The sequence below is a fragment of the Alosa pseudoharengus genome, unplaced genomic scaffold (assembly GCF_046254945.1).
Source record: "Alosa pseudoharengus isolate Yale_2024_CS ecotype anadromous, Long Island Sound unplaced genomic scaffold, YU_APseudo_1.1 YU_APseudo_1.1_scf_3, whole genome shotgun sequence".
Lineage (NCBI taxonomy): Eukaryota > Metazoa > Chordata > Actinopteri > Clupeiformes > Clupeidae > Alosa > Alosa pseudoharengus.
Genome location: NW_027468718.1, coordinates 29,344,651 through 29,369,762, shown reverse-complemented (window position 1 = coordinate 29,369,762; position 25,112 = coordinate 29,344,651). Strand labels below are relative to the sequence as shown.

The window sequence follows — 25,112 nt, the reverse complement described above, 5'->3', positions numbered from 1 at the left end:
CACACACACACACACACACACATTGACAGTTTCTTGGAAGTGACAACAACAGACTGGGAATCTGTATGTACATTCAAAACTTTATTCATGGGATACAGTGTAGAAAGCTTCCCCCTCTCTCTAAGCTGATGATTTATACAGACACAGAGGGGAAAAAAGTCACAGAGAGAAGTAAAGATCAGAGAAAAAGAAAAAAGACAGAATGCCTTCACTTCCTCCTGTCCAGTTAAACCACTGCTTGGACTTGACTCTTTACAAAAGAACACAGACTGAGACCATTTAAGTGCTTTGTCGAGTGTGTGCTAGTGTTCTATATATAGTGTCGGTCCATATGGTGCATTATTAATTGCACTAATGTTTGAAATCACATTCATTATGATTGAAGGCCCTGCCCTTGACTTAAATTCTGGAATGCACTATTATTCAAAACCTCAAACGCCAATCCCACTTCCTCTCAGAAGCTACAGTGATGACGTGTGTCATGGTTTCCAGTCACTTGCTAAACATATCTACCAACTACTGTGAATCCACGTTCTTCATTTCGGGTTTGCTAGATCTTGGTCATCCATTACCTACAGCAGAACGAGCATACAGTCCTCCGTTCCAACTGAATCAAGCATCTCACACACAAACACACCAGAAGGTGTATGTGTAAGTTTAGTGCGTGCGTGTTTGCGTGTGCGCTGAGACACTGTAGAGTGAAGGCTGCATGTCTGATTCGCTCACTGACTCAATCCGTCAACCTTCCAGCTCACAGTCTACTTCCTCTTAACTCTCCGGTGAATCCATCAGCACACCGCAACTGCTAACTCAGCAGAACCAGGCCAGTGAAAGTGAAAGAACACAGAGAGTAGTAGGTAGAAGGGAAAAAGTCTGATTAAGGGGTGCTCAACTCACTATCCCATTCCGTGCTCGTGAATATCACAGACACTGGAAATTCATTTATTTATTTTTTTTCTTATTAAGGAGAATGCTTTGAAATCTTGAGGGAAATGAAATATACAGAATCCAAAATGGAGCATTATTAAGTTTTTACCTCACTCTTGAAACACAATCCAATTTTTACTTCTGTAAAACCCATCCCAAACCACATCCCTCAAAAAATCTTAATGTGGAATGAAAACGAATCGGAGTAACTTGTGCGTTCCCTCTCAAGAAAACAGCGTGCGCAGGAATCATTTTTCTCTCAGACGAGAAAAAGAAGCCTAAAACTTAAGATAATATTAAGCTTTCCTTTTATATATATATTACATTACAGGATCTCCAGCCCCATGCTGCAAGGGGGTGTGTAGCACAGTCCTTAAGGAAAACAAACAACAACAAAACCAACAGAAAAGCGCAGACCTCATGTCAAAAGCCACGTCTCCGTGATGAGAAAAGCAGAATTACAGGATTACAGGATTTTTTTTCTGTTTCTCGTTTTTTTTCTTCTCTTCTTCGCTTTAAAATCACGTGATCACAAGAGGACACAAAAATGTACAATCCTGCTAAACTCTACACGGGAGGCGGCCGTGGAGCTGGGCCGACGGGTGTGTGAGCCCTGAGGCCGCCTCTCCGTCATAATCGTCATGCACTACATAGATAAACAGCTAAGGTTTCTGCCTTATTTCAATACATTAGTACACACCAAATAAAAAAGAAACATTCATTGCTTATCTCCATAAGTGTTGCTGTATATATTTTTTTCTTTTCATTTTTTTTTCTTGGAAAAAAAGGAAACCTGGAGCAATTCTCTTGAAATGTGCTGGAGGATGACCTCATGTGGAGCGTGCCTGAGTGAAGTGGGGGGGTGGGGGGATAGAGTGGGGTGACGGGGCAGGCCGTGCCCAAACATAGCACAGCCGTCATCTGTGTGGAATGGGTGAGAGCTTTTGGGGTTGGAGAGGAAGGAAAGAGGAAGGAGGGGGGGGGGGGGGGTTGAGGGAAAAAAAGAAAGCTGAAGCTGGCACCCCCCTTCCTTCCCCCACACCTCCCTTACCCAGAGTGCAACGGGAGTGACAGCACTGGGCGCCTCAGCACAGCGTGTGAGTGCACCGATAGACAGACAGACAGACGGGACCTCGGCTGGCTCTTTTCCCATTACAATCAGCACCTCCGACTCTTGTGTGTGCGACGGGAGAAAGGCATCTCAAGCCTGTCTGTGATTTGGGGGGGGGGGGCGGCGAAGCAGTCAGGCGACCGCGGCTGCCCGCCGGGGGTGCTGTGACTGGTCAGACGGCTGTGCTGTTGGTGCCCCCTGGGGAGGGTCTGAGGGTGGCGGGGGAGGTGGGGGTTGCATGGGGGAGGTCTGAGGAGTGCGGAGCACTGGAGAGGGTACGGGGGCTGCTATGTGCGCGTGCGGTTTCATGTGTAAAGCTTGGGGAGCCGGCAGGCAGGCGGGGGCTTAATTCTGCAGCTGCTCAAAGTACTTGTAGGTGGGGTTCTCATAGCCGTTCTGCTGCATCTTGGTGAGGTGGCGCTCTTCTGGAGTGATGGCAGCATCCACCTAAGAGAGGGAGAAAGAAAGAAAGAAGAACACGTTACAGCATCCATGTAAATACTAATACACACTGTTAGCAATTTGTGTGTGTGTGTGTTTGTGTGTGTGTGTGTGTGTGCACATATGTGTGTGTGTGTGTGTGTGTGTGTGTGTGTGTGTGTGTGTGTGTGTGTGTGTGTGTGCACATATGTGTGTGTGTGTGTGTGTGTGTGTTTGTGTGTGTGTGTGTGTGTGTGTGTGTGTGTGTGTGTGTGTGTGTGTGTGTGTGTGCACATATGTGTGTGTGTGTGTGTGTGTGTGTTTGTGTGTGTGTGTGTGTGTGTGTGTGTGTGTGTGTGTGTGCACATATGTGTGTGTGTGTTTGTGTGTGTGTGTGTGTGTGTGCACATATGTGTGTGTGTGTGTGTGTGTGTGTGTGTGTGTGTCTGGTGTGTGTCTCACCTCTATGACTCCGTGGTGGATGGAGGTGTATTGCTTCTTCCTCAGCATAACCAAAGTGATGACGATGACAGTTGCTATGACAACACCACCAACCATCAGCCCAATGATGGCTCCCTTTTTGGAGCCCACATCCTCAGCGAAGAACACCTGAAAGGGCAGAGGGGCCTGTCAATCACCCTGATGACCAATCATGTTGCTGTATCAAACAGATCACACACTCCTCAAACCATGCAAATACAGATCACACTGCACAGCTTGCACAGAACTAGCAGGGACTGTGAAGCTACTAGTGACTACACCATAGTGTCTACACTACACATGCAGGCTGCTGGAGGAAATGTGTGCATGAGAGAGAGAGGGGCAAAGAAGGAGAGAGGACCAGTTTCTGGTGATGTACTTCATAGCCGACGCCATGTCTGTCCTCTGTGTCTATGCGGACCTCAGGCATCTCCTCCGGCTTCAGACCAGACACTGCAGAGGAGAACACAACACATCACATCACACACAAGCAGAGGAGAACACACACACACACACATAAACACACACACACACATAAACACACACACTCAAGGACAAAGACATCACTCTTACACACATTACTCCACTCTCATACACTCACAAAGAAAAATAACATCAAAAACCATGGGCGGATTATGAACTTTTGGGCCCCTGGGCCCAGATGTATTAAGGGCCCCCCACTAATCGTCGCATACATCACATCACATCACTGTCGTTTATGTTAATCGTTAATTTTTTTAATTTGTTTGATGTGATTTCCTGTATTCTGGTGCATTTTGATGGCCAATACTAAATTCAATCAGATTCATAGCCTATCCTGATTTGTTGATATTGAGGCAATGATTCCGTGCAAAGGCTTGGGCTTCAGGGCCCCCTGACCCCTTGGGCCCCTGGGCCCGGTAGGCCCGTGCAGTAATCCATCCCTGTCAAAAACAACATAGTCACACAGCCTCTTTTACATACCAGGTCGAGTGGGAAGTCCCCTATCGGGAATGGGGCGGGCATCAACAGGTTCAACTGTAAGAGAATCATGTCAGAATATTTACATACACATACTACCCACCAGCCTCTCTGAGAAAAGCTCTAGTTTTAGTGGACTGGGAGTGGTAGCTGCTATTTACTGTTAGTGGTTCTCTGTGTTTTCATTGGTGTAGTTTACCTTGGTTCTCCACATTGGTATAGTGATAAGTTAGGTGTTTACCATGGTTCTTGGTGTTCGGGTAGCTGGTTAAGTGTTTACCATGATTCTCCACATAGGTATAGTGACTGGTTAGGTGTTAACATTGGTTCTCCATGTAGGTATAGTGACTGGTTAGGTGTTAACATTGGTTCTACATGTAGGTATATAGACTGGTTAGGTGTTTGTATTGGTTCTCCACGCAGGTATAGTGACTGGTTAGGTGTTTACCGTGGTTCTCGGTGTTGGCCTGGTTGAAGCTCTCGGGGTGGATGAAGCCCAGGCCGTCCTGCTCGGGGGGCAGTTCGTCCAGCGCGGTGGTACTGTCAATCTGGGCGTCAGGCATTAGGGCATCGTTGCCGTAGCTCACACGCTTCTCCGTCTGCAGGGATGACACCTGCTGGGTCATCTCCGACTGGTCCCTCTGCATCAGCAGCGCTGGGGGATGGGGGGTGGATAAATTCATATTTTTTCTTTAAATCAATACAAACATGTTAATGTTAAGTCAGTACCTAACATGTCGTAGCTTTGGCAACAATGACTATTCATTCATACCAATAAAGTATAATTTGATTTGATTTGAGAGAGAGAGAGAGAGAGATAGAGAGAATATTGTATGTACAGAATTTGAGATATAATAAATATAAATCATCAGCCTTGTGGCTAAACATTTCACAGCTATTAATATTTGTGTAAGCATACCACACATGTGAGTGTGAGTGTGAGTGTGTGTGTGTGTGTGTGTGTGTGTGTGTGTGTGTGTGTGTGTGTGTGTGCGCACACTCACCCACTTGGTCCTGGATCTCACTGGCCACCCTGGGCACCTTGTAGAGGAAGCCCAGAGACTGGTTCATGCGCTCCTCAATGACACGCAGATGGAACAGCACCTAGAACACCAGGGCAAATGGACAGGTCAAGAATGACCATCAAAACAGACTTTTGCTTCTTATGTTTAACCCATGCCTTATTATCCATTACAAAAAAACACATATCGTACATGGTATCCATCTAATCTAAATTTCAATGTGTGAAAATGTTACTTTTGTACAAAGAAGCATTATGACCGTGTGTGTATTTAATTATTATCTCATTATCTTTAACTGCTAATTATCATTTTTTTAATAAGTAATTTATTACATCTGACAGGACATTAGAGAGGGCTGGGCATGGCTGGCCCGGGGGTACCTGAGGTCGGATCTGGGCAGCTTTCTTGGGGTCCACCATGCGCACATGCTCAAAGTGCTTTAGGGTGTGTTGTCTGTCCTTCTGCTCCGCGCGCACATACTTCTTCAGTAGGGTGAACACCTGACGGGGCTGGAGAAGAGAGGAGGATGAGAGAGAGCTTTGGAGAAAAGAGTAACAGAACAAAAGAAAAAAAACACAACAGGACGTGCGAAACAAAGGCACAGGGAAGTGGGTGAATTGGCATGAGCTGTGCCGCGTGTTTACACACCTGTGTGTGTGTTTGTGTGTGTATATATTTATTTATTTGAAGCCACAAACAAAGGTGGTGTGTGTATTCTCTGGGCGAGGTCAGATTCCACAGCCTTTGTCCATGTGTTTGTGCAGTCACAAAAATCAGTACACCTCTATTGAGAGTGTATGTGCATTTTTATTGGTTACTGACCGCTGACAGAAGAAGTCGAGTTTGCTGAACACCGCCACTACACTTTCGTTAAGCTTGGCACAGTGCTGTTGTTATGTGTCGCATGCCATTGGGAATGATGCACCTTTGTCCCATTGCATAAGTCTACATTAGACTCTGACTATGAGGATGTGGGAGAGCTATACTGTGGCATGTTAAGTGGCCTACCCTGGGGGGGTCAGCCTGCAGGGCGGTCAAGTAGCTCTCCAGGGCCAGGCGGCGGCGGTCATTGAGCAGCGCCTCCACGCGGGCCATGTGCGTCTCCACCAGCTGCTGACGCTCGCTGGCTGCCTCCTGCTCCAGGGCCTCCACCTTCATCTGGAAACGCTGCAGAGAGAGGAGCATGGGTCACATCGCACATACAGCCAGCAAACACAGTGATAGAGAGAGAAAGAGAGGGTTGGAGAGAGAGAGAGAGAGAGAGAGAGAGAGAGAGAGAGAGAGAGACATGTAACATTCACACACACTCACACATGATTAAGTCCAATGTTATGCAATAGCTGCTCTGATATAATACATTATGTTAGCACTGCCCCAGACTAATGGAGAATGGGAATGATTGCTGAAAAAAACCTCAAGTGACAATAGTGACTTGACCTTAATCTCCACAAAATGGATATCAGAGCCCGAGTACTGAGCAGTGGCTGGAGGCTGAGAAGCACATTTGCCTGTGCTCACTCACAAACACATAAACTACACACACACATACATACACACACAAAGACACACGCACACACAAACACAAACACACACTGAGCATTGGTCAGTCTTCTGGAGCTTTCTGCAGCAGCCCAGAGCTCTTTTCTGACTCAGTCCTGACTCAGGTCTGTCCCTGACAAGACCAAACACCACAGAGAGGGAGAGGGAGAGTGTGTGTGAGAGAGATAGCGAGAGTTAGAGCAGCAGAGAGAGGTATGTTACCTGGATGACGGCCTTTTTGCTTGCGCGAGTTAGGTTCTTGGCCTGCCTCTCAGCCTCCTCCCATTCCCTCATCACCTACAGAGAAGAGAAGGTTGAAGGGCTCAGCACATGCACAACATACCTACAACTAATTTGAGACTTGCATTGTAGTAGAATAGAATATATGAGTACAAAAAAGAATTGGTATAACCACATCTGACACTATAGTACCACCATTAGAGCTACTCAACATGAGAACAGTTGTATTGATGATCTCATCCGGATTATAGATCTGCACCGCTATAACACCTGGCCACATAAAAGCAGCCCCGGTCAAACAAAAATCTGACTGCATCCTGTCCTACTTTCCCTACGGTGCCCATGAATCAGGTCAACTCCTAAATACAGCCTCCTCTCCTGCTGACAGATACCGCAGACATCATGCTGTCACACAGACATCCTGCATTAATCACTAACACATTCATGTTGACCACTGAGACACACACACAATACATTCATTATGTCAATGGACGTTGGACATCTATTGTAAGCATGCGTGACAGCCAATATTCTACTCTAGGTAGGACTTAAGCTATACACTGCACACAGTCACTTATCTCTCATTTTTGTGAAAAGCAAAATTGGGAGCTATGGATGCATTAATTTCACACGTATGACTAAATGTGTTTTGAAAGGGTCTGACACCCTCTCCCAGAATGGAGTGAGCGACCTCCACGTAGGCCTCAGAGTGTTTACACCTGCCCTTTGGGACTATTCTAGTCACTTTATAACCTGTCTTCTGTAGTAAGAAAGTTTGGCCTTAAAGGTGTTCACCGTATATGTGTGTGCTACATTCAACCATTTACTGTTTTGGAATGGTCTGTGCACATGTTGAAGAAAGAGACGCTGCGGTAAGCAGAAAGTGAAGGAGAGATTTATGAGGTAACATCTGTGGAATGCCATGTTCAGGGTGTTTGTGCAGCCATGCTGTGTGTGTGTGTGTGCCATGCTGTGTGCGTGTGTGTCCTCGAAGGAGGCTGTGTAGGCCCTTATTTACTGTCTTGGGGTCAATCTTGACTGGATTCCATAGATGTCGGTCGTTATGGGATACAACCTTATAGATATGGTTAACTCTTGGGTAACTAAGTCGTAAACAGGTTTGCGTACCATTAATGGACATGTCATGTCTTGTCTGACTTGTCAGGGGGGTATAAATTGTGTTTCCTTGTTTGTTGCCTCAGACTGCGTTTGTTAGCAACACGACGTAGGTCTCCGGATATTCGTGAATAAAGCTCTCTGAGATTTCTGACTCTACTCTTGGCTGACTGAGACTTCATTTCTCAAACAATCTCTAGACAAATTTCTGTTCCTACACTTCTCTCACACTCTCCCTGACAACACCACACCTTTGCTACCTCACTGTCTGCCAACCCCGGCTCACCTGACTCATCCGCTCGCGGTGTTTGGCCTCCAGGCTCTCCTTAGCCTTCTGGAAGTGGGCGTGCTCGTTCACATCGCCAGGCGCCTCCAGGTAGCGGTCCACCGCGTTGGGGGGGCTTGGGGCCATTGTGGGAACTGGAAGGGGGTGGAATGGTGGAATGGTGTGTGTGTTTTAAGAGAGGAGGTTATGAAACCAGTCAGTGGTGAGTGTGAGGGGAAACAAGGAGATGGGATAATGGTGTGTGTGTGTGTGTGTGTGTGTGTGTGTGTGTGTGTGTGTGTGTGTGTGTGTGTGTGTGTGTGTGTGTGTGTGTGCACGTGTGTGTGTGTGTGTGTGTGTGTGGTGGGGTGATAAAAACAGTCAGGGGTGAGGGAGAGGGAGAACAGGGGGATTGGATGGGACAGGAAGAAAAAACCATGAGTCATCAACTGGCATGTGAGCGTGGCGGTTAGCATGAGAAGACGACCGGTCAGAGAAGAAAGCAGACAACAGGTTTGGTGCAGGAAGAGCTTGTGTCAACAGAGACAGGCCAGACTGCAGGCTTTATAATTAATTTTTGAAAGTGGGTGCGTAGGTGAGTGTGTCTGTGTGGGTCAGATAGATTCATTCCAAATGTGGGTATTTTGTGTCTAAATGTGTTGAGAGAGAATATGTGTATTTGTCTCTGTGGATATCTCTGAGTGTGTATGTGAGTGCATGTGTGTGTGTATGTGAGTGCATGTGTGTGTGTGTCTGTCTCTAGCAGCAGCAGGCGTGCTGAGTGAGTGTATTGATGCGGGCTGACAGCGATCAGATAAGGGCGCAGATCCCCGCCAGGATGGGGGCACAACAGCCACGCTCTCCGACAGAGAGGCCGCGCTTTGTGCTTAACTGAGCGGAAACTACCGCAGGCCCTCTGGAACACGCACAGAGCCACTGTCTACTGAGCCCACATCTGACAGCCATACGAGCTGTATGTGTGTGTCTGTCGCTGTGTTTGAGTGTGTGTGTGTGTGTGTGTGTGTGTGTGTTTAAGGGGATGTATTGCATATGTGTGAGCGTGTTTGTGTTAGAGAGATAAAGTTAGAGAAAGGAAGAAAGGAGGCATAAAACCAGTGAGGAAACACATAGCGGAGGTCAGCAGGTTAGTAGCTCCAGGTGAACCCGCTGACACTGGTGTACTCAGACACAAGGTCACACCCACATGACACACACACACACACACACACACACACTTATCTCACTTCAACTGTTATGTAGCTGAGTCTCCCTCATCCTTACTGCAGCACAGTAAATATCACCTAAAGCTCAAAGGTCACACTGCCTGATTTAGCTGAGTAGTGATTTAGTGCATGCACACGTAAACACACACGCACACACACACACACGCACACACACGCACACCGAATCACATGCAACAGAGACCCAAACACGGATCAATTAGCCCCTCAGGCCAGGCATGCTGATTATAGCAATTGGCCAAACAGAGCATTAGTGTGTGGGAGAGAGAACAACTAGCAGCAGTGATGGTGGATAGGAGAGGACTGCCATCTTTGGGCTCCAGAGAGATTGGAGTGATCACTGCTCCAGCTGCAGCAGACGAGACGGGCCAAGATGGCCGAGTGGACACAGAGAGACAAAAAGAGGATGCATTTGGAGCTCAGAGAGAGAGAGAGAGAGAGAGAGAGAGACAGACCGAGAGAGAGAGAGAGAGAGAGCTGGCAGAGAGAGAGAGGGGGAAAGAGACAGACAATAGACCAAGGAGAGAGAGAGAGAGCAAGAAAGAGAGAGAGAGTTTCTACATTTATGTATCTATGTGTACATGTAATTGAGCTTTGCCAATAATGTTGTTGAAAGAGAGTGAGAGAGAGAGAGAGAGAGAGAGAGAGAGAGAGAGAGAGAGAGAGAGAGAGATGTTTGAGCTTCAGCTTGCTATAACAGACGGGGAAAGCCTTGAAGAGTGGCAGGTTAGACACTAGAGCTACTTGAGAGAAGAGTCCCACTGCAGCAGAGGGACAGAGACAGGGAGCTGGTCCAGCTGCAGCAGACCAGACGGGTGAGATGGCCGAGTGGACGCAGAGAGACGAGGAGAGGGCGCATTTGGAGCTCAGAGACAGAGAGAGAGAGAGAGGAGACAGAAAGAGAGAGAGAGAGAGAGGGAGAGAGAGAGAAAGAGAGAGAGATAGACAGAGAGAGAGGAGACAGAAAGACAGAGGGACAAAAAGAGAGAGAGAGAGAGAGAGAGAGAGAGAGAGAGAGAGAAAGAGAGAGAGAGAGAGAGAGAAAGAGGGAGATAGACAGAGAGAGATGAGACAGAAAGACAGAGGGACAAAAAAAAAGAGAGAGAGAGAGAGAGAGAGAGAGAGAGAAAGAGAGAGAGAGAGAAAGAGAGAGATAGACAGAGAGAGAGAGGAGACAGAAAGACAGAGGGACAAAAAGAGGGAGAGAGAGAGAGAAAGAGAGAAAAAAGAGAGAGAGAGAGCTCCTTATCTGTTGGGGACTTACGCAGGCTGCTGCTGCAGACGGACATGCAGTACTCCTCCGAGTCAAAGTTGTTGCGGTTGCCGCCGCAGCCGCCGAAGATGAACTGCGCACAACGGCCCGTCTCCGCAATGAAGTACCAGCGCTTCAGCTTGTTCGAACACGCCCCCCTGTCAGCTGGAGCCCAGCACACCTCTGGCACACGGAGACACTATTATGCTAACACACACCGACCCTTAAGACACACACACACACACACACAAACCTCTGCCATGGAGAGACACAGTTATCCCTAACAACACAGAATAACCCTTCACAGACACACAAACTGCTGCATCCCTACTTGGAGTAACACAGTACCACTAATGGCAAACATGAGTTAAATGCTAAGATGCTAACTTCACTCTCACCAACATAGACCGACATACCAGTACAGCTTTACCACAGGCACCAAGGCAAGGCCCACATTAGCCTAGGCATCAGCTTACACACATCCATATGGGAACACACAGCACCTGACCTAAGAACTAAACCTGCTTCCAACATCAACATCAATGCCATCTACCCATATTGACTGCATAGCTGGTTCCTTCCTATACTGCCCACTGTCCTTACACAATAATAACAACCTGTCCTTACACAATAATGACAACAACCTGGTATGTGTATTGAATTGTATTGTACCTAATTAATGTCTCAATCCATTTCCGAATAAACAGCCAATCGCAGCCAAAGATGAACATCTTTAAAGAATACAGAGTAAATACAAGTAAATATGAGAACATTGTTTCCTGGTACATAAGTACTATATATACCACATGCAAACAAAAATCCCATACATACAAAAAGCTTCATGGCTAACCAAATGGAATAAAAGGGAACAACTTGATTGTTCCTTTATACTTGGAACAGGCTTGAATAGACAATCTCTCATCACTCAATCTGTTAAATATCCTCTTAAAAAGAGAAACAACTCAAAACTGATGCTAGCCTAACCCAAAATGGAGGATTCTGACATTTCAGATGTGCAGGATCAGCACAGGATATTTCATGGGAGTGAACTAGTAGAGAAACCATGGACACAGAAGAACCACTATGTTGGCTTTAGGATCAGTCATCTCCATTCTACCATGTCTTTTTGAATCTACTTATTCCACCAACAAGCCATATCTTTCCACCCTACACCACCCTGTAGGTGTGATAGGTTGCCATGGCCACCGGGTGTGTTCAGGGCAACAAATTCATGGACACCAGGCAAGCAGACACAGGCACCCCCACACACAGATGCCAGCCTTTCAAAAGAGATCATGCCTCTCTGGCACACTCACCTCGCACAACTTCCTCCACAGATTCAGTGGTGGTGGTCGTGGTGGTGGTTGTCATGGCGATGGAGGTCTGCTCGCTGGTGTCGCGTTCGTCTGTGGCATCGTCTTCGTCATCGTCGTCCTCATCCTCGTCCTCCACTCCGTCGCCGTCCTCATCGTTGTCCCAGGACTCCTCCTCGTCTTCCTCGTCCATGATGTCGTCGTCTTCCTCCTCCTCCTCTTCCTCCTCCACCACAGCTGGCTCACCCTCCTCTTCTTCCTCCTCCTCTTCCTGCTGCTGTTCTACAGGCGCCTGTTCACGGGGCATGCTTTATGGACAGGGACAGGGACAGGCACACACAGTTTCAGTGTTTCACCATGAATATAACTAATCTTTGTTCGCATGTGTTTGCATAATTCTGTGTGTGTGTGTGGGGGGGGGGGACTGTAGGTACACCAGTGTATCGGGTGTGTGTGTGTGTGTGTCTGTGAGTGTGTGTGTGTGTATATGTCTGTGAGTGTGTGTGTGTGTGTGTGTGTGTGTGTGTGTGAATACCTCTCATCAGTATTGTCTGTGTACTCCTCAGCTCCCCCCCACCACACCACAGAGTCGGCGTCATCGGGCTCCTCGCTGTCCGAGTTGCGCTGGGACTCCAGTGGGCAGCACACAAACTCCACGCCACGGAAACGGTCAATGCCGCATGGCAACAGCATCCCGTAGTCATGGAGATTCATGGAACGGTCGACACAAGACTGCAGGATGAGGGAAAGGAGGTAGGGGACGGTGACCTGTCTGCTACAACAGCAGCGCTCGGGGAGCAGTGAGGGGTTAGGTGCCTTGCTCAAGGGCACTTCAGCCGTTCCCACTGGTCGGGGCTCGAACCGGCAACCCTCCGGTTACAGGTCCAGAGTGCTAACAAGTGGGCCACGGCTGCCCACAATAGTATATGATACATATTGCATGAAAAGATATCCACATTCATGGAATGATGTAGCGTACATTGTACAACATGTAATCATGTCATGTTGTATAATATGTCATCTTATTTATGGTGCACCATGTTGATGCCTGCATGCGCTGTCAATTGAATTATCTTTGTTGTTGGCAATGCCCAACAATACTTTATCACATTAGATTATTTTTGCCATGAATCAAATGCTTGGCATTGCTCTATGACAACCTGGAATGACATTGATGGAGATTTATCATATAAGTATAGTGGGTATTGTTTTTTTATTTATTGACCATATATCAATTTTGGCAAATGTGATAAACTGTCTTAAAGATCAGCAAACATTCTGATAAATACAATATCGCAATGAGAGAGGTCAGGAATTGAAAGCCGATCATGATATAAGACAAAACATCAAAATTCCCAACAGACACAGCATGACAAGATAAAAAAAGTAAAGCTTGGTCTATCTAACAGTGGAAGCTGAATTGTTGTGAGCTACTGGTAAGTTACTGTGGTGGGACAGAGAGGGCAGAATATATGAGTGAACCCAATATTGGTATGTACAAGCAACTGTGACATGTTCAGATTTCATGACTCCCCCAGAGCTTTTCAAAATACTTCAAAGCATCGCTTACATGCAACCAGAGAAATCATAATTATCTATAGATTTAATTTTTGAAGGTGTGTAACTGTCATTCAGCACAAGGTGCACTATGGATAACACTAAGAGATAACTCAGAACAGAAATGTGATACCCTGAGTACAAATTCGAACTGCAATGGACCATCATCGTTTAGAAAAATGATATGATTATTGGACTACAAGGCAAGAGCAGAGGGGAGACAGCCTCGGCCTCAGGATATATGTGCAGTTGGAGACACAGCTGTTGGAGCTATCTGCTTTCATCTCGCTTGCATATCATGGATGCTGGAGGGAGTATGTAAATAAGTGTGTGTGCATAGTGTGTGCATAATGTGTGTGTGTGTGTGTGTACTGCAGTGACACTCGTTCCCTCACCTCCTTGGCCACAGTGTGCCAGTGCAGATGGCTCTCACACATGTCCATACGCTCCTGGTGCAGGAACTTGCACATATCCGGGACCAGGAGTGCGTCGCTTACAAACTCTCCAGCTGAGAGGAATGCACACACGCACACACATGCACAAACGCACACACAAATGTTAATTAAATGCGTTTATCAACAAACCGCAACCATATGCTGAAATGAATTAACTTAATCCAGCCCGTGTGTCAAACAAATCGACTCATATGGCCACAAAACAATACAAAATGTACACAAAAAGAATTACACACACACAAACTATCTCTCTCTCTCTCTATCTCTCTCTCTCTCTCTCTCACACACACACACACACACACACACACACACACACACACACTAACACGGTATTGGTATTATCTTCAAACACAGATGGCAAACATAAAGCCTTAACTTAGCAACTATTACCAATAAATCAATAAACCAATAAACTCATTTATTCATTCGCCTCCATGGTGCATTAAAAACAGACACGTCACACAAGTTACCACACAGACGTCCACCCACATACACACCTAGACAACGGTAGGGCACCACAATAACCACGTGGCCACGGCACTGCCTGCGGCCCCTGCGGCACCAGTTCTCAATGCTGGCCGGCTGGTTGGCCTCCACCACGTTGGTGATCTGCAGGTCGGGGTAGACCTGACGGAGGTGGAGATAGGGCGTGAGAAAGAGCAGGCTCCTCATCATATCTCTCAACCATCAGAGCAGACAGAGCAGGGCTCCAGCAAATGGAACAAATTTGCATGGTCACATCATAAACAAGTGAGTGTTCTGTCAAGGTAGGCCTACTGTGCAGAATCCAAAGTAGTCGAAAATCTTTAATGGTGGGGCAACCATAAAGGTGACAATGCAAAACCTCTTTACGGTGCAAAAACACTCCCTTGCGGTGGGTATAAAGCAGGGCCTAGCTGGGTAGCACAGAGCTGCGTTCCCCCACAACTCCTCGGGCTTCTGCTCTGGCTGCTCTAAACAGGACTGATGCTAATCCAGGACGTCTCATTTCCTAACCTGGACGTCCCACCTCTGACCATGACTCAGCAGAAATTTTCCTCTCTACAGTTCTGCAGCTGCACCGCTCCGCCTCACCCCTTCTTATCCTCTCCTCTCCTCTCCCTCCTCCCTTTCTTCAACCCCTTCCTGCTTATCACTTCATCACATCACAGGGGACTCTAGCCTTTAGTGGGGTGGAGTTTGAGAACCCAATTATTATTTGCCTCATCCATCTTTTAGGCGCACTCTCTATGGCTCCCACCTCTGCCTGCTCACCCTTCTTTATTCCAAATTTAATCCTCAATGCAACGCTCTCTCTCTCTCTGTCTCTCTCTCTGTCACTCTGTCTCTTTCACTCTCTCACCTCCTGGCAGTACTGCAGGATGCCCTCTTTGGTGCCGATGCAGCTCTTGGTTCCGCTGGGGTCGGGCTCCCACTTGCCAGTCTGCACGTTCATGTGCATGTTGAGCTTCCCACAGAACATGGCCACCTGGGGCTCCGCCAGCAAACCCACAGACTCATCTGATGGCACCTGCAGCAGAGAGAGAGAGAGAGAGAGAGAGTGAGAGAGAGATGGGTAGAGAGATAGAGATAGAGAGAGAGAGAAATAAAGAGCAAGAGAAAGAGAGAGCAAAAGAGAGAAAGAGAGAGATGGAGAGAAGGAAAGAGACAGACAAGATTGACAAGTTGACCAAAAAAACAAGTAAAAAAGGGCAAGAGCATTTGCGCTTTTGGTCACTGACTGTATATTTGAAAATAATGATTCATGCTGACCAGCAGTTTATACTGGATCACATTGAGACAATGGAAATAGCTGCCACAGGACATTGCAATCCACACCAGGTGTAGTAAAGTGGACATATTCACTCAGTGCATCCACTACAGAAAAAAGTAATTTGCACATAGCTTTGGTAGAAACCCTTCAAAGACAAGCTTGGAGATCATAAAATCCTAGAAACTAGCACCATAATGCACAATTGAACAATCATTTACTCTGACAGCCGGCTCACAGCTCAACTCATTACTCTCTCAGGCTGCTGGCATCCAATACTGGGGCGTGAGTGGCATACAGACGGGCTGAACACGAGGAAACATATCGTCTTCATGGAGACTCAAGCCAGCCTGCATTGATCATGGCGGCCTGACTCAGCTCAGCAACCCGTTGAGCTGTCGTACTGCAACAAATCACCTTCAACGCCAAACACGCAGCCGGAGAGAGGGCCGACTATCTCCCTCTCTCTCTCTCTCTGTGTGAATCTACGTATGTGTGTGTGTGGTTTTCCATTTTATTCCACAAAATAATGGTGCCCAAAGTAAAGGACCTCATTTCATATTATCTAAAAGAGCACTACAGAAGGCAATTTCAGTTTCACAAATGAGAACCTTTGAGGAGGTACACTTGCAAACATGACATTTTCAAAATGTAGGCCTAGGCCTGCACTTGTTTTTCTGAACACAAAAGACATGACTACCACACTGCTCATTCCCGCCAGGCGTGTGAAGAAAAAGCTTCCATTTACAGGAATAGACCTGAGTGTGATCCAGCAGAGGATACAAAAACCTCAAAAAACAAAACAAAAAAACAAACAAAGAAAGTATTCCTACAGCCTACGTTTTCAACAGTGTGCTAAATGTGGTACACAGACTACGCACAACCAGCCCCATCACATCAGTATATTGCCTTCAAAGGCAGATTGCGGCATCAAGGACCACTTGTAAACACATGCACTAATCTGCTGCTGAGGTCAGAACTAGTTATGTAAGGTATAATGTACAAGAGCGCTGCTCTTTCCATCTCTTGATTGAAAAGCCTTAAACATAGCTTTAATCTGCTGTGGTGCAAAGAGAATAGATATTAGAAAGAGAGAGGGATGGAGAGAAAGAGGGAGAAGGGGCAAGATAGGGAGAGAGGGAGAACAGGGAAAGTGAGAAAGTGAAACAGAGGAGGAGACAGGGAAGAGAGACAGAGAGAGAGAGAGAGAGAGAGAGAGAGAGAGAGAGAGAGAGAGAGAGAGAGAGAGAGAGAGTGTGTGACCTCGACTTGACCTGAACAAGCACAAAGGAATCCCCCGTCTAAAGCGACCCCTGCTCCCCTGCAGCACAGGTCAGAGAGCGGTTGTGGAATTGTTGTTCGCCCTCCTCTTTTGTGTAACACAACACAAACAGGGGAAGCTGTGGCGTCTGGCACTCTTGGCTCTGACAAATAGGCAAGAAAAAATATCAAAGATGGACGCAAATAACAGCTCAAACAAACAGCACAACACGCCCCATTACAGTCCCTCTGAGAACCTTGCGGTGGTGCTGGTGATGGCTCATCTACAACCATGAGACATCACAGCTGACAGCAGAAACACCCTTCTACAAAATCACTAGGCCTATTATTGCCCTCAGTGTTACAAATCATAGAGGCATAAACACTCAGCTGCGGTCCCTGACCCAGGGCTGTCAGTAGGAAACACACATGGTCTGGATCCCACCCTACATATCACACAGATACCTGTCTGGGGGGGTAACCTTTAGATGAGCTTACATTTATAAACACTCTGGTGCTTATGTGTATTCCCTCAAAGTGATTTAAATAAATGTGATACTCCAGGGTGATCCACTCTGGTCTTAAGGCCGCAATGACAGTCGATGTCGGGAGTGGAGTCAGCAGTGTGTATATTTATTGCTATATGTAGATAACCAGTCTTGTTGCACGAGAGGTGCTTGTATTCTGAAGTCTTCCACCCTGACACCAACAAATGGCCTCCAGAAGAAAAGTTGAGTGTTTTGACAAGCCGGTTTGTCAAATGTACCCAAGAGGGAGCAAAATGTTGAACGCGCAGACATTAGCCTCTGAAGGAAAAGTGCCAATGAGTGTAAAGAACTGGCCTTCGTGCATTGAAACGATTCTGTCTGCTCTAGCCTAGATAGACCCTGTGTGCACAGTGTGAAATTAAGGCTCTCATTAAAAAAGCTAATTTCTTCAAGGGGGAGGTGAGAGTTTAGGTGAGACGGCACATCATAAAACATAAATAAATGATAGGGCGAAGGAAGCGTTCCGTCAAACTGTCAACTTCTCCAGGTCTGCTATGGCATGCTGGGTTTTCTGTAGCTCCGTGTAGTCTCAGGTGATTCAAAGCAACACGATGTAGTTCTTTTGCCCTATAATAACTGCTCCAAAACTCACCAGCAACACTATGAAGGATGTTAAGATTATTTTGATGGAGACTGTTACATTTGATAGGCCTTATCCTCCTTTTGCAGATCTGTTTAAATAAAAACACATACCTCACTTTCACCTGACAGCGATCTTAATAGACACATCTGTGTACCGGTAGCCTACTTTACACTGTGATTCTGCAAAAACCCTACATAGGTTAGGCCGCCAAAGAGCTTCTGGAGCCGTTGCATAACTGCAGAAAGTTAGAATTGGCTAATTATGTTACAATGTGTCTTTCAATCTACTATCTGCCTCATGCCTGGGCGCAACCACCATCAGGCGTGAGATGAGAGGTTCATAGCACTGTCTCTTATTGCGTTACTGCAACTCCGCAGTTAACAGACGCCATCTTGCCTCTGTCGAGCAACATCTCCGTCTGTGCTCTTCAGCTTGCACCAGTTTGACTAGGGCGCTGCTCTTTCGGTCTATTCAGCAGTCATTTTTTGTGTCAAATTTATTTAACTAACGGTATTTACCATCTAAACGTTACTGGCACTTGAAGAATGCACAAGCTACTGACCAACACTTCCTTTGCGAGAAATAACCTTGTAGGCCTAAAACAATTGCCTACATAGGCCTACCCACAGCACTGACTTGTCAAAAACTACACACCACGCTGATACATTATGGGGCAATGTTGTTCACAGGAAAAGACAAAACTATTCCCAAATGGCCTCGGCTGTCTATGAGTGATTGTTTATAGTCATCTCTTTTTCAAAACAGTGGGCATAGGCTGCTATCGCCATTGTTCGTCTTGTCAATTGACGATTGATTAATTAGTTATGAGTCAGCCTGATCTTATCAAAATCCCTTCAAATCAACTTTTGAAATCGGTGCGGTCTTCCAGAAAACACGTAGGCTACACAACACGCCCCGTGCAAAGAACCAAATCAGCATTTTCATCCATCGCCAGCTCACGCACTACAAATGCGGTTCAGCACCACCCTAAAAGCGCACGCTTTCCCGTGTTCAGGTGGGGAATATATAGAGAGAAAATGACATAGGCTATAATAAAAAAGAAGAGTTACAAAGTAGATATAGGTATAGGTATAGGTAAAGAAGATATAAGATCCTTGTCATTTAAATCGGTGTCTAGATGACTGCCTTATACGACAACATTTAATGGATGAGCTGCTGGTAATCATATAAAAAAAAAAGCACTTAGTCAATTCTAATAGGTCGCATTATATCACCAGTCTTCCATCTCCGGGGGGAACCTCACTAGCCTCAGACAAGTTTTTTTTTCCAGAGCTCAGAGCTCTTTAGGCTATACAGGGGGAAATAGATCCAAGCACAAATTCCCATTAGTAAGCCAACTAGTCAATTAAAAGGCCATAAAACGCGCGCGTGTTCGATATTTCTGCATCGTCTAATGGTGTAACAATCGGTGTCATTACATCTTCTGTCGAACTGTGATTTCCCTCTCGGTCTCACCGTTACAGTAAGCTGCTAGTTCAAGGAGAGGGAAATGGCTGCTGCTGCTGCTTCTGTCGACCCGAGAAAAGCCGTTTTTCTTACCTCGATTGCAAACGTCAAGGTTGCTACCATCAACAGCAAAAGTGCCGTATGGTCGCCCATGTCTAGGCTATTCCCTGTGGCAACACGTCCACTGCGGAGTGTGTTGGGGTTTATTCTGCGGTTTTGCTGGTTTGTCTTCCGCTCCTCTTAGACGCGAATGCCTTTTCAGTGTGTAATGTGTGATGGAGAACGACTGCGAGGCTGCACAGCTGCTCCAGCGCTGGTCACCTGACCTGCCGACGAGAGAATGGCAGAGGAGGAGGAGGAGGTGGAGGAGAAGGAGGTGGGGGCGATTATGTTCAGGTTGTGGATCAGCTGTATAGCCTTCTCTCTCTCTCTCTCTCATACGCACACACGCGCGCGCGGATGGACAGACATACATCAATATGCACATTATAAAAGCAGCATAAAATAATTTTCCCCTTGGGGATCAACAAAGTATCTATCTATCTATCTATCTATCTATCTATCTATCAATCAAATACAAATGTTCCCAATTATTTCCAGCGCAACGGCATCATAACGTCCACATAGGCATATTTTTCCAGGCCTACAACAGCTGTTCGCTGTAGGCTACACAAAGGCCTATTACAAATCTATTTTGAACAGCTGTGTCATTATGCATAGATTTCAAGCCAGCTAGATGTAAAGAGAACCTTCTATAGTCATGTCAAAAAGGCAAATACATTAAATAAAATGTCATGTCATCAGAGATTTTGTGTGCGCAGTGCGCACCAGAACATGTCTCTCACGCAAAACTACATGGTGGGACTGGTGTGCACAACAGAAACGTTATTCCGAGGACTCCGTATGAATTAGTCTGAAGTGTAAGAATGTAAATAAATTAGTTGTCAATCTTTGCCATGATACAGAAAAAATAGCCTACACTGTTCTATCACTCCAAAGATGCATTGCTTTTCTATTGCACTATACACACCAAACAGCTGATTCCTTGAAGTTTGGTGCCACCTAACGTTCGTTTACAGTTACTTGAACTGGTTCAGAATTTTCGGAATTTGACCAAATCTGAAACAGTGCTTAGCTAATATTTTAGGCTATTATAATAAAATAAATACATTAAAATACACATAATGCTATAGGATACGAAAAAAAAGTCTAGGGCTTCATGAATTAAGGAGATGATATGACAAGTAGGCTAGGCCTAGGCTGATGGACACATTCCAGTTCATCATTCATTCATAATGAATTAATTAATATAACTTTTGCACTAAATAACGACAAAACATAAATCACAATAGGAGATACTGAAGCCTACCCTACTTTGGTTTGGGGATGACCTATAACCAAATATTGGCAACAACTATAACAAGCCCTATTTGGGCTATAAAACACTAAACTCCAGTTTTACCGTTTCACATATAAAACACAATTTGCAGATCTCATAGACTTTTGCAATATTCTAAACACATTTCCATGCATTAAGACATTGTGATGCACTTGTAATGCATAATGGTATCTGAAGGGAATAATTCTGTATTCATATTTTATGTGAATGGTTTAATGATTCAAGTCTTTATGACTTGAATATTGTGTAGTTCTTATGGTCATTTGTGATTTTGTACCCATGTGTACCCTGTGTGTGTGTCTTTGGTCTGTATGCAAGCATCCTTTGAATTCAGTGAAAGCCTGTCTATAGCCCCTTGCCTATCACCAGGTGTGAAATGTTGATGTTTGTAGAACCGCATGTGTCCAAGCCTATGAAGGACTTCCCAGGAAAGGGGGTAGTTTTAATTAAAAGACAATAGAAGCTGGCCAGATGTCACCCAAAAGGCCACATCCCCCATACACCACAGCTTTACCTTGCATATTCATACCAGAGGTCACTCCTTCTTTTTGTGTGTAACTTTAAATATGGTCTCTGTTAGTCAGAGAAGTTAGAAGAGAAATACTGAGATACTGGTGAAATCCATGATGGGGTGACACAAACATGTACCTCTCTCCCTTGAGGGCCACTGACCCCTCATTGAAAAGAATAAAGCCTGGATCCTGATCTGCATCGTCCTGATTAAGTCTCAAGAGAAATATGGTAGTAAAAAATATACTATCATATCACAAGTGGTAAAAGGTAAACAGAAATAGAGCATGGATGTCATAAGTTAAACACAACTACTCAAAATTGACATTTCAAATAATGTGACACAACCAAGCTAGTTCAGAGTGTAAACAGGTAACAACAATGGACAGAACATTGTAGACTGCAATATACTTTTCATTTACAGTATGAAATGCCTGTCTTTCAGCAGTTTTTCACAATTGCTAAAACACATATTATGAAAGCTTCCACCCTTTTCTCAAAACTGTAAACACAACTCACATTCTCAATACTTTATGTTTACTGGAGTTAGAGTAAATGTTGAATCCACTGTGTTATTAAATCTTTTTACTTTGTTTTGTTTTGAAGATGCAAAGTGCATTTCCTGTAGCCTATTGTAAACAATGAACATTTCTCCTGGAGCTATATGAGGTATCCTGAACACTGTTTTCCATTTTTTGATGCAGTGTCTAATGACTGCAGTGCTCAGCAGTGTTTTCATTTTGACAGTTTGAGATGATCTGAAGACAGTGTTTGGTTTTGAGCACAGGTAACTCGTTATGGGGCGATTTTTCAGTTTTGCAGAGGTTGACAAAGGTTTTGGGAATGTAGTCTGAGATTTGGGATTTGTATGTGTAGTTTTGAAAAAAAGTGTGTTTTAGCAATTGTGAAAAATTGTAAGAATTTGGGGTATTTAAGAATATTGAGGGCTAACAGTCTTCGTCATCAAAGATGACTTGCGTAAACTTTATTGGGAAATGTATAGCCAGATGACCAAGTTATAGGAGAACATGTCATTATGTCATTTTGATCGCAAATACTTTGAGACTATCGCTACTTTAGGGCACAAGAAAGGAAAACATGCACACACAAAGATGACAGTTTTCTACAGCTTCTACCCACATTTTCAAAGCTCTACATGTCTATTTTCAAAACGCTACACACAAATCCCACTACTGCTCATACAAAATGCAAAATGCCTCAAATCTCCAGCAAAATGAAACACAGCATTCATGGCATAAACACATCTCGTTCGTCTCACATTGTACACACTTTTGTCATAATATGACATGTTGCATCACGGGCGTAGCTAGAAATTATAATTAAGGTATGTGAGATTTTAGGTGGCCTCAACCCAGTAAATGTGAGGGGCGCAGAGACATGACAGGTGGGGTACAAATGCCATGGAAATGTAAAACACTACTCTTAGGCTACTGTAGGCCTATAGCCTATCAGTGTAGCCTAGAGTGACCTATAGTGCTCTCAAAATTAACGTGATCGTGTTTGTGTGTTCGCAGTTGGTTCAAATCATACCTCACAAACCGGACAGAATATCTCCCTGGGCCACTCCAAATCAAATCCACACACAGTCACCTGCGGTGTCCCCCAGGGGTCAGTCCTTGGCCCCCTCCTCTTCATCCTCTACCTCACCCCCCATGGCCAAATCATCAGTCGTCACAAAATTTCATTCCACTGCTATGCTGATGACACACAGCTCTATGTAAATGCCACAGCTGCAACCCCATCCTCACAGTCATCCCCATCAAAACTCACCAACTGTCTGGAGGAGATAAAGGTATGGATGGAGCACAACTTCCTCCAACAGCTCCAAAACTGAAGCCATACTAATTGGCACTCCTCACCAGACCAAATCATCATCCATACTCCAACGCTCCAACATTCCCCTCTCATCAACAGTCACAGATCTTGGTGTAAAAATGGTCTCCCAACTCCCACTTTTGAAGCCCATATAAATCACCTCTGCAAGACCTCATTCTACCACCTCCATAACATTTCCAAACTCCACCCCATTCTCTCCCTTTCAGATGCTGAAAAGCTGGTTCATGCCTTTGTCTCCTCCAGACTGGACTACTGTAACGCACGTCTCATTAGGATCCCTGGTAGAGTCTGCAGCCAAAACTCTGCAGCTAGGATCCTGATGAGAGTGCGGAAACATGAGCACATTACCCCCATTCTCCACTCACTCCACTGGCTTGAGTACAATTGTTTCCCTCCTCACTCACCAATGCATCCATGGACATGCCCCCCCACCTCAAAGAAATTATCAACCCACAAAACACCACACGCTTCCTCCGCTCAACTCACTCAAACCTCCTCCACATACCCAGAACCAGACTCAGGACCATGGGAGATAGGGCTTTCTGTGCTGCTGCCCCACGTCTGTGGAATGCCCTCCCTGACACCTTGAGGGCACCACAATCCACTGACTGTCTTAAAAAAGGTCTTAAGACATTTCTTTTTAGCAAAGCTTTTGGTCCCCTTTAGATGTTTTTTTAAAACTTTTTTTTTCTTTTTCCTTAAACTGCTCACCTTTTTGTGTGTGTGTTTTTAACCTGTAGCACTTTGAGATCTTCTGATGAAAAGTGCATTATAAATAAAATGTATTATTATTATTATTATTATTAATTTGTTGCGCAAACACAGTCATTTCATCGTCTCCGATGGCGAGTCCATAATGCGCGCTGGCTGCGATTGACGGGTATGTGAGGCTACAATGCAAGACGACGGGGCTTGGATTTTTGGATACAAACATGGAAACAATTTCATAATGGTTCTGTCAACTCTTTCAAAAGACAGTACGCCATTCAATTGCCGTGTTAGCATTGAGGACCTGATGGGTGTTTTTGCCCGTTAACAGTAGAAAACAAACGCTCAACCGTTGCAACATGTAAAGTGAGTTGTAAAAGTAAGGAGTAGGCCTAAGGAGTGCCTTAGGTAAGATATTCATGTTGGGGGGGATTAAAATCTTTAAATGTTTGGCTTGTTAGGATAAGCTATAGCCTACTGGTTAGATTGTGTTGACACCGCAGCGCAGCAGGTTAAAATGATAAGAACAGACGAAGTAGCCGTGAAATTCGAAAATATTTTAGGTGTGCCCGACCGACGATATGCCTCTGTTTTGCATCATGTACACGCTGTTGCTCAAAACCTAAAGCTCTTCTGTCTTTCATGGGCTTCTATGTACAGTAGGCCTAGGCTACCATCAAGTGAAAGTCATCTACAGAGAGAAGTTGAAATATACACAGTAAACATGTAAGCAATATTGAAATGCTGTTGTGAATACAGTATTTTACAGCCAAAAAGATAAAAGAAAAAAAAAGTAAAATACAACGTCCACTTGTGAACACTTGAAAAAGTGTGTAATTTTGCCAAAGAAAGCAATTACTGTATATTTGTGTGTGTGTGTGTGTGTGTGTTTGTGTGTGTGTGTGTGTGTGTGTTTTGATAGGGGGGAGGGCAGCTGGGTGTATATGTATTATAGCCTATAATTTACATCCTATACACAATTACTGAATAGTGTTCAGTAAAGTAATGTTTGTAAAAAAACTGTAAAAACATGTGCGCTTATTGGCTCGACATAGTTTTGTGAACACTCACCACCGAGAGGCACGCCCCCAATTGGTGTACTGTAGGCGATGTTAAAAAGGAAAGCTAAGAT

At 45.2% G+C, this 25,112-nt stretch overlaps 1 protein-coding gene across 3 annotated transcripts; it reads right to left on the bottom strand.

Annotated features, from left to right (window-relative positions):
- Window positions 1-60: 60 nt before the first annotated feature.
- Window positions 61-19,794, bottom strand: appb (amyloid beta (A4) precursor protein b). 3 transcript variants are annotated; one of them, XM_076263900.1, is made up of 17 exons: window positions 19,600-19,794; window positions 15,241-15,408; window positions 14,396-14,525; window positions 13,839-13,951; window positions 12,422-12,618; window positions 11,890-12,194; window positions 10,586-10,756; window positions 8,102-8,235; window positions 6,682-6,756; window positions 5,929-6,087; window positions 5,301-5,429; window positions 4,903-5,002; window positions 4,347-4,553; window positions 3,902-3,955; window positions 3,318-3,391; window positions 2,921-3,067; window positions 61-2,485 (listed from the first exon to the last, which is right to left on the bottom strand). In XM_076263900.1, exons 1-17 carry the CDS (start codon window positions 19,657-19,659, stop codon window positions 2,384-2,386), a joined length of 2,325 nt encoding a protein of 774 aa, XP_076120015.1. In that variant the 5' UTR covers window positions 19,660-19,794; the 3' UTR covers window positions 61-2,383. The 3 variants fall into 3 exon arrangements, with proteins under 3 accessions (XP_076120015.1, XP_076120014.1, XP_076120016.1); XM_076263899.1 differs by having other exon boundaries at window positions 3,300-3,391; window positions 19,600-19,793; XM_076263901.1 differs by lacking the exon at window positions 10,586-10,756 and having other exon boundaries at window positions 3,300-3,391.
- Window positions 19,795-25,112: the final 5,318 nt, after the last annotated feature.

What these genes read in the sequence shown, in the direction of transcription:
- appb (XM_076263899.1), bottom strand. Translation starts at nt 19,659, where the DNA reads ATGGGCGACCATACGGCACTTTTGCTGTTGATGGTAGCAACCTTGACG. An exon ending in TGTGGAGGAAGTTGTGCGAG is followed by an intron (nt 10,757 to 11,889) that starts GTGAGTGTGCCA and finishes TCCGTGTGCCAG; the next exon opens with AGGTGTGCTGGGCTCCAGCT. An exon ending in CTGCCCAGATCCGACCTCAG is followed by an intron (nt 5,003 to 5,300) that starts GTACCCCCGGGC and finishes CTGGTGTTCTAG; the next exon opens with GTGCTGTTCCATCTGCGTGT.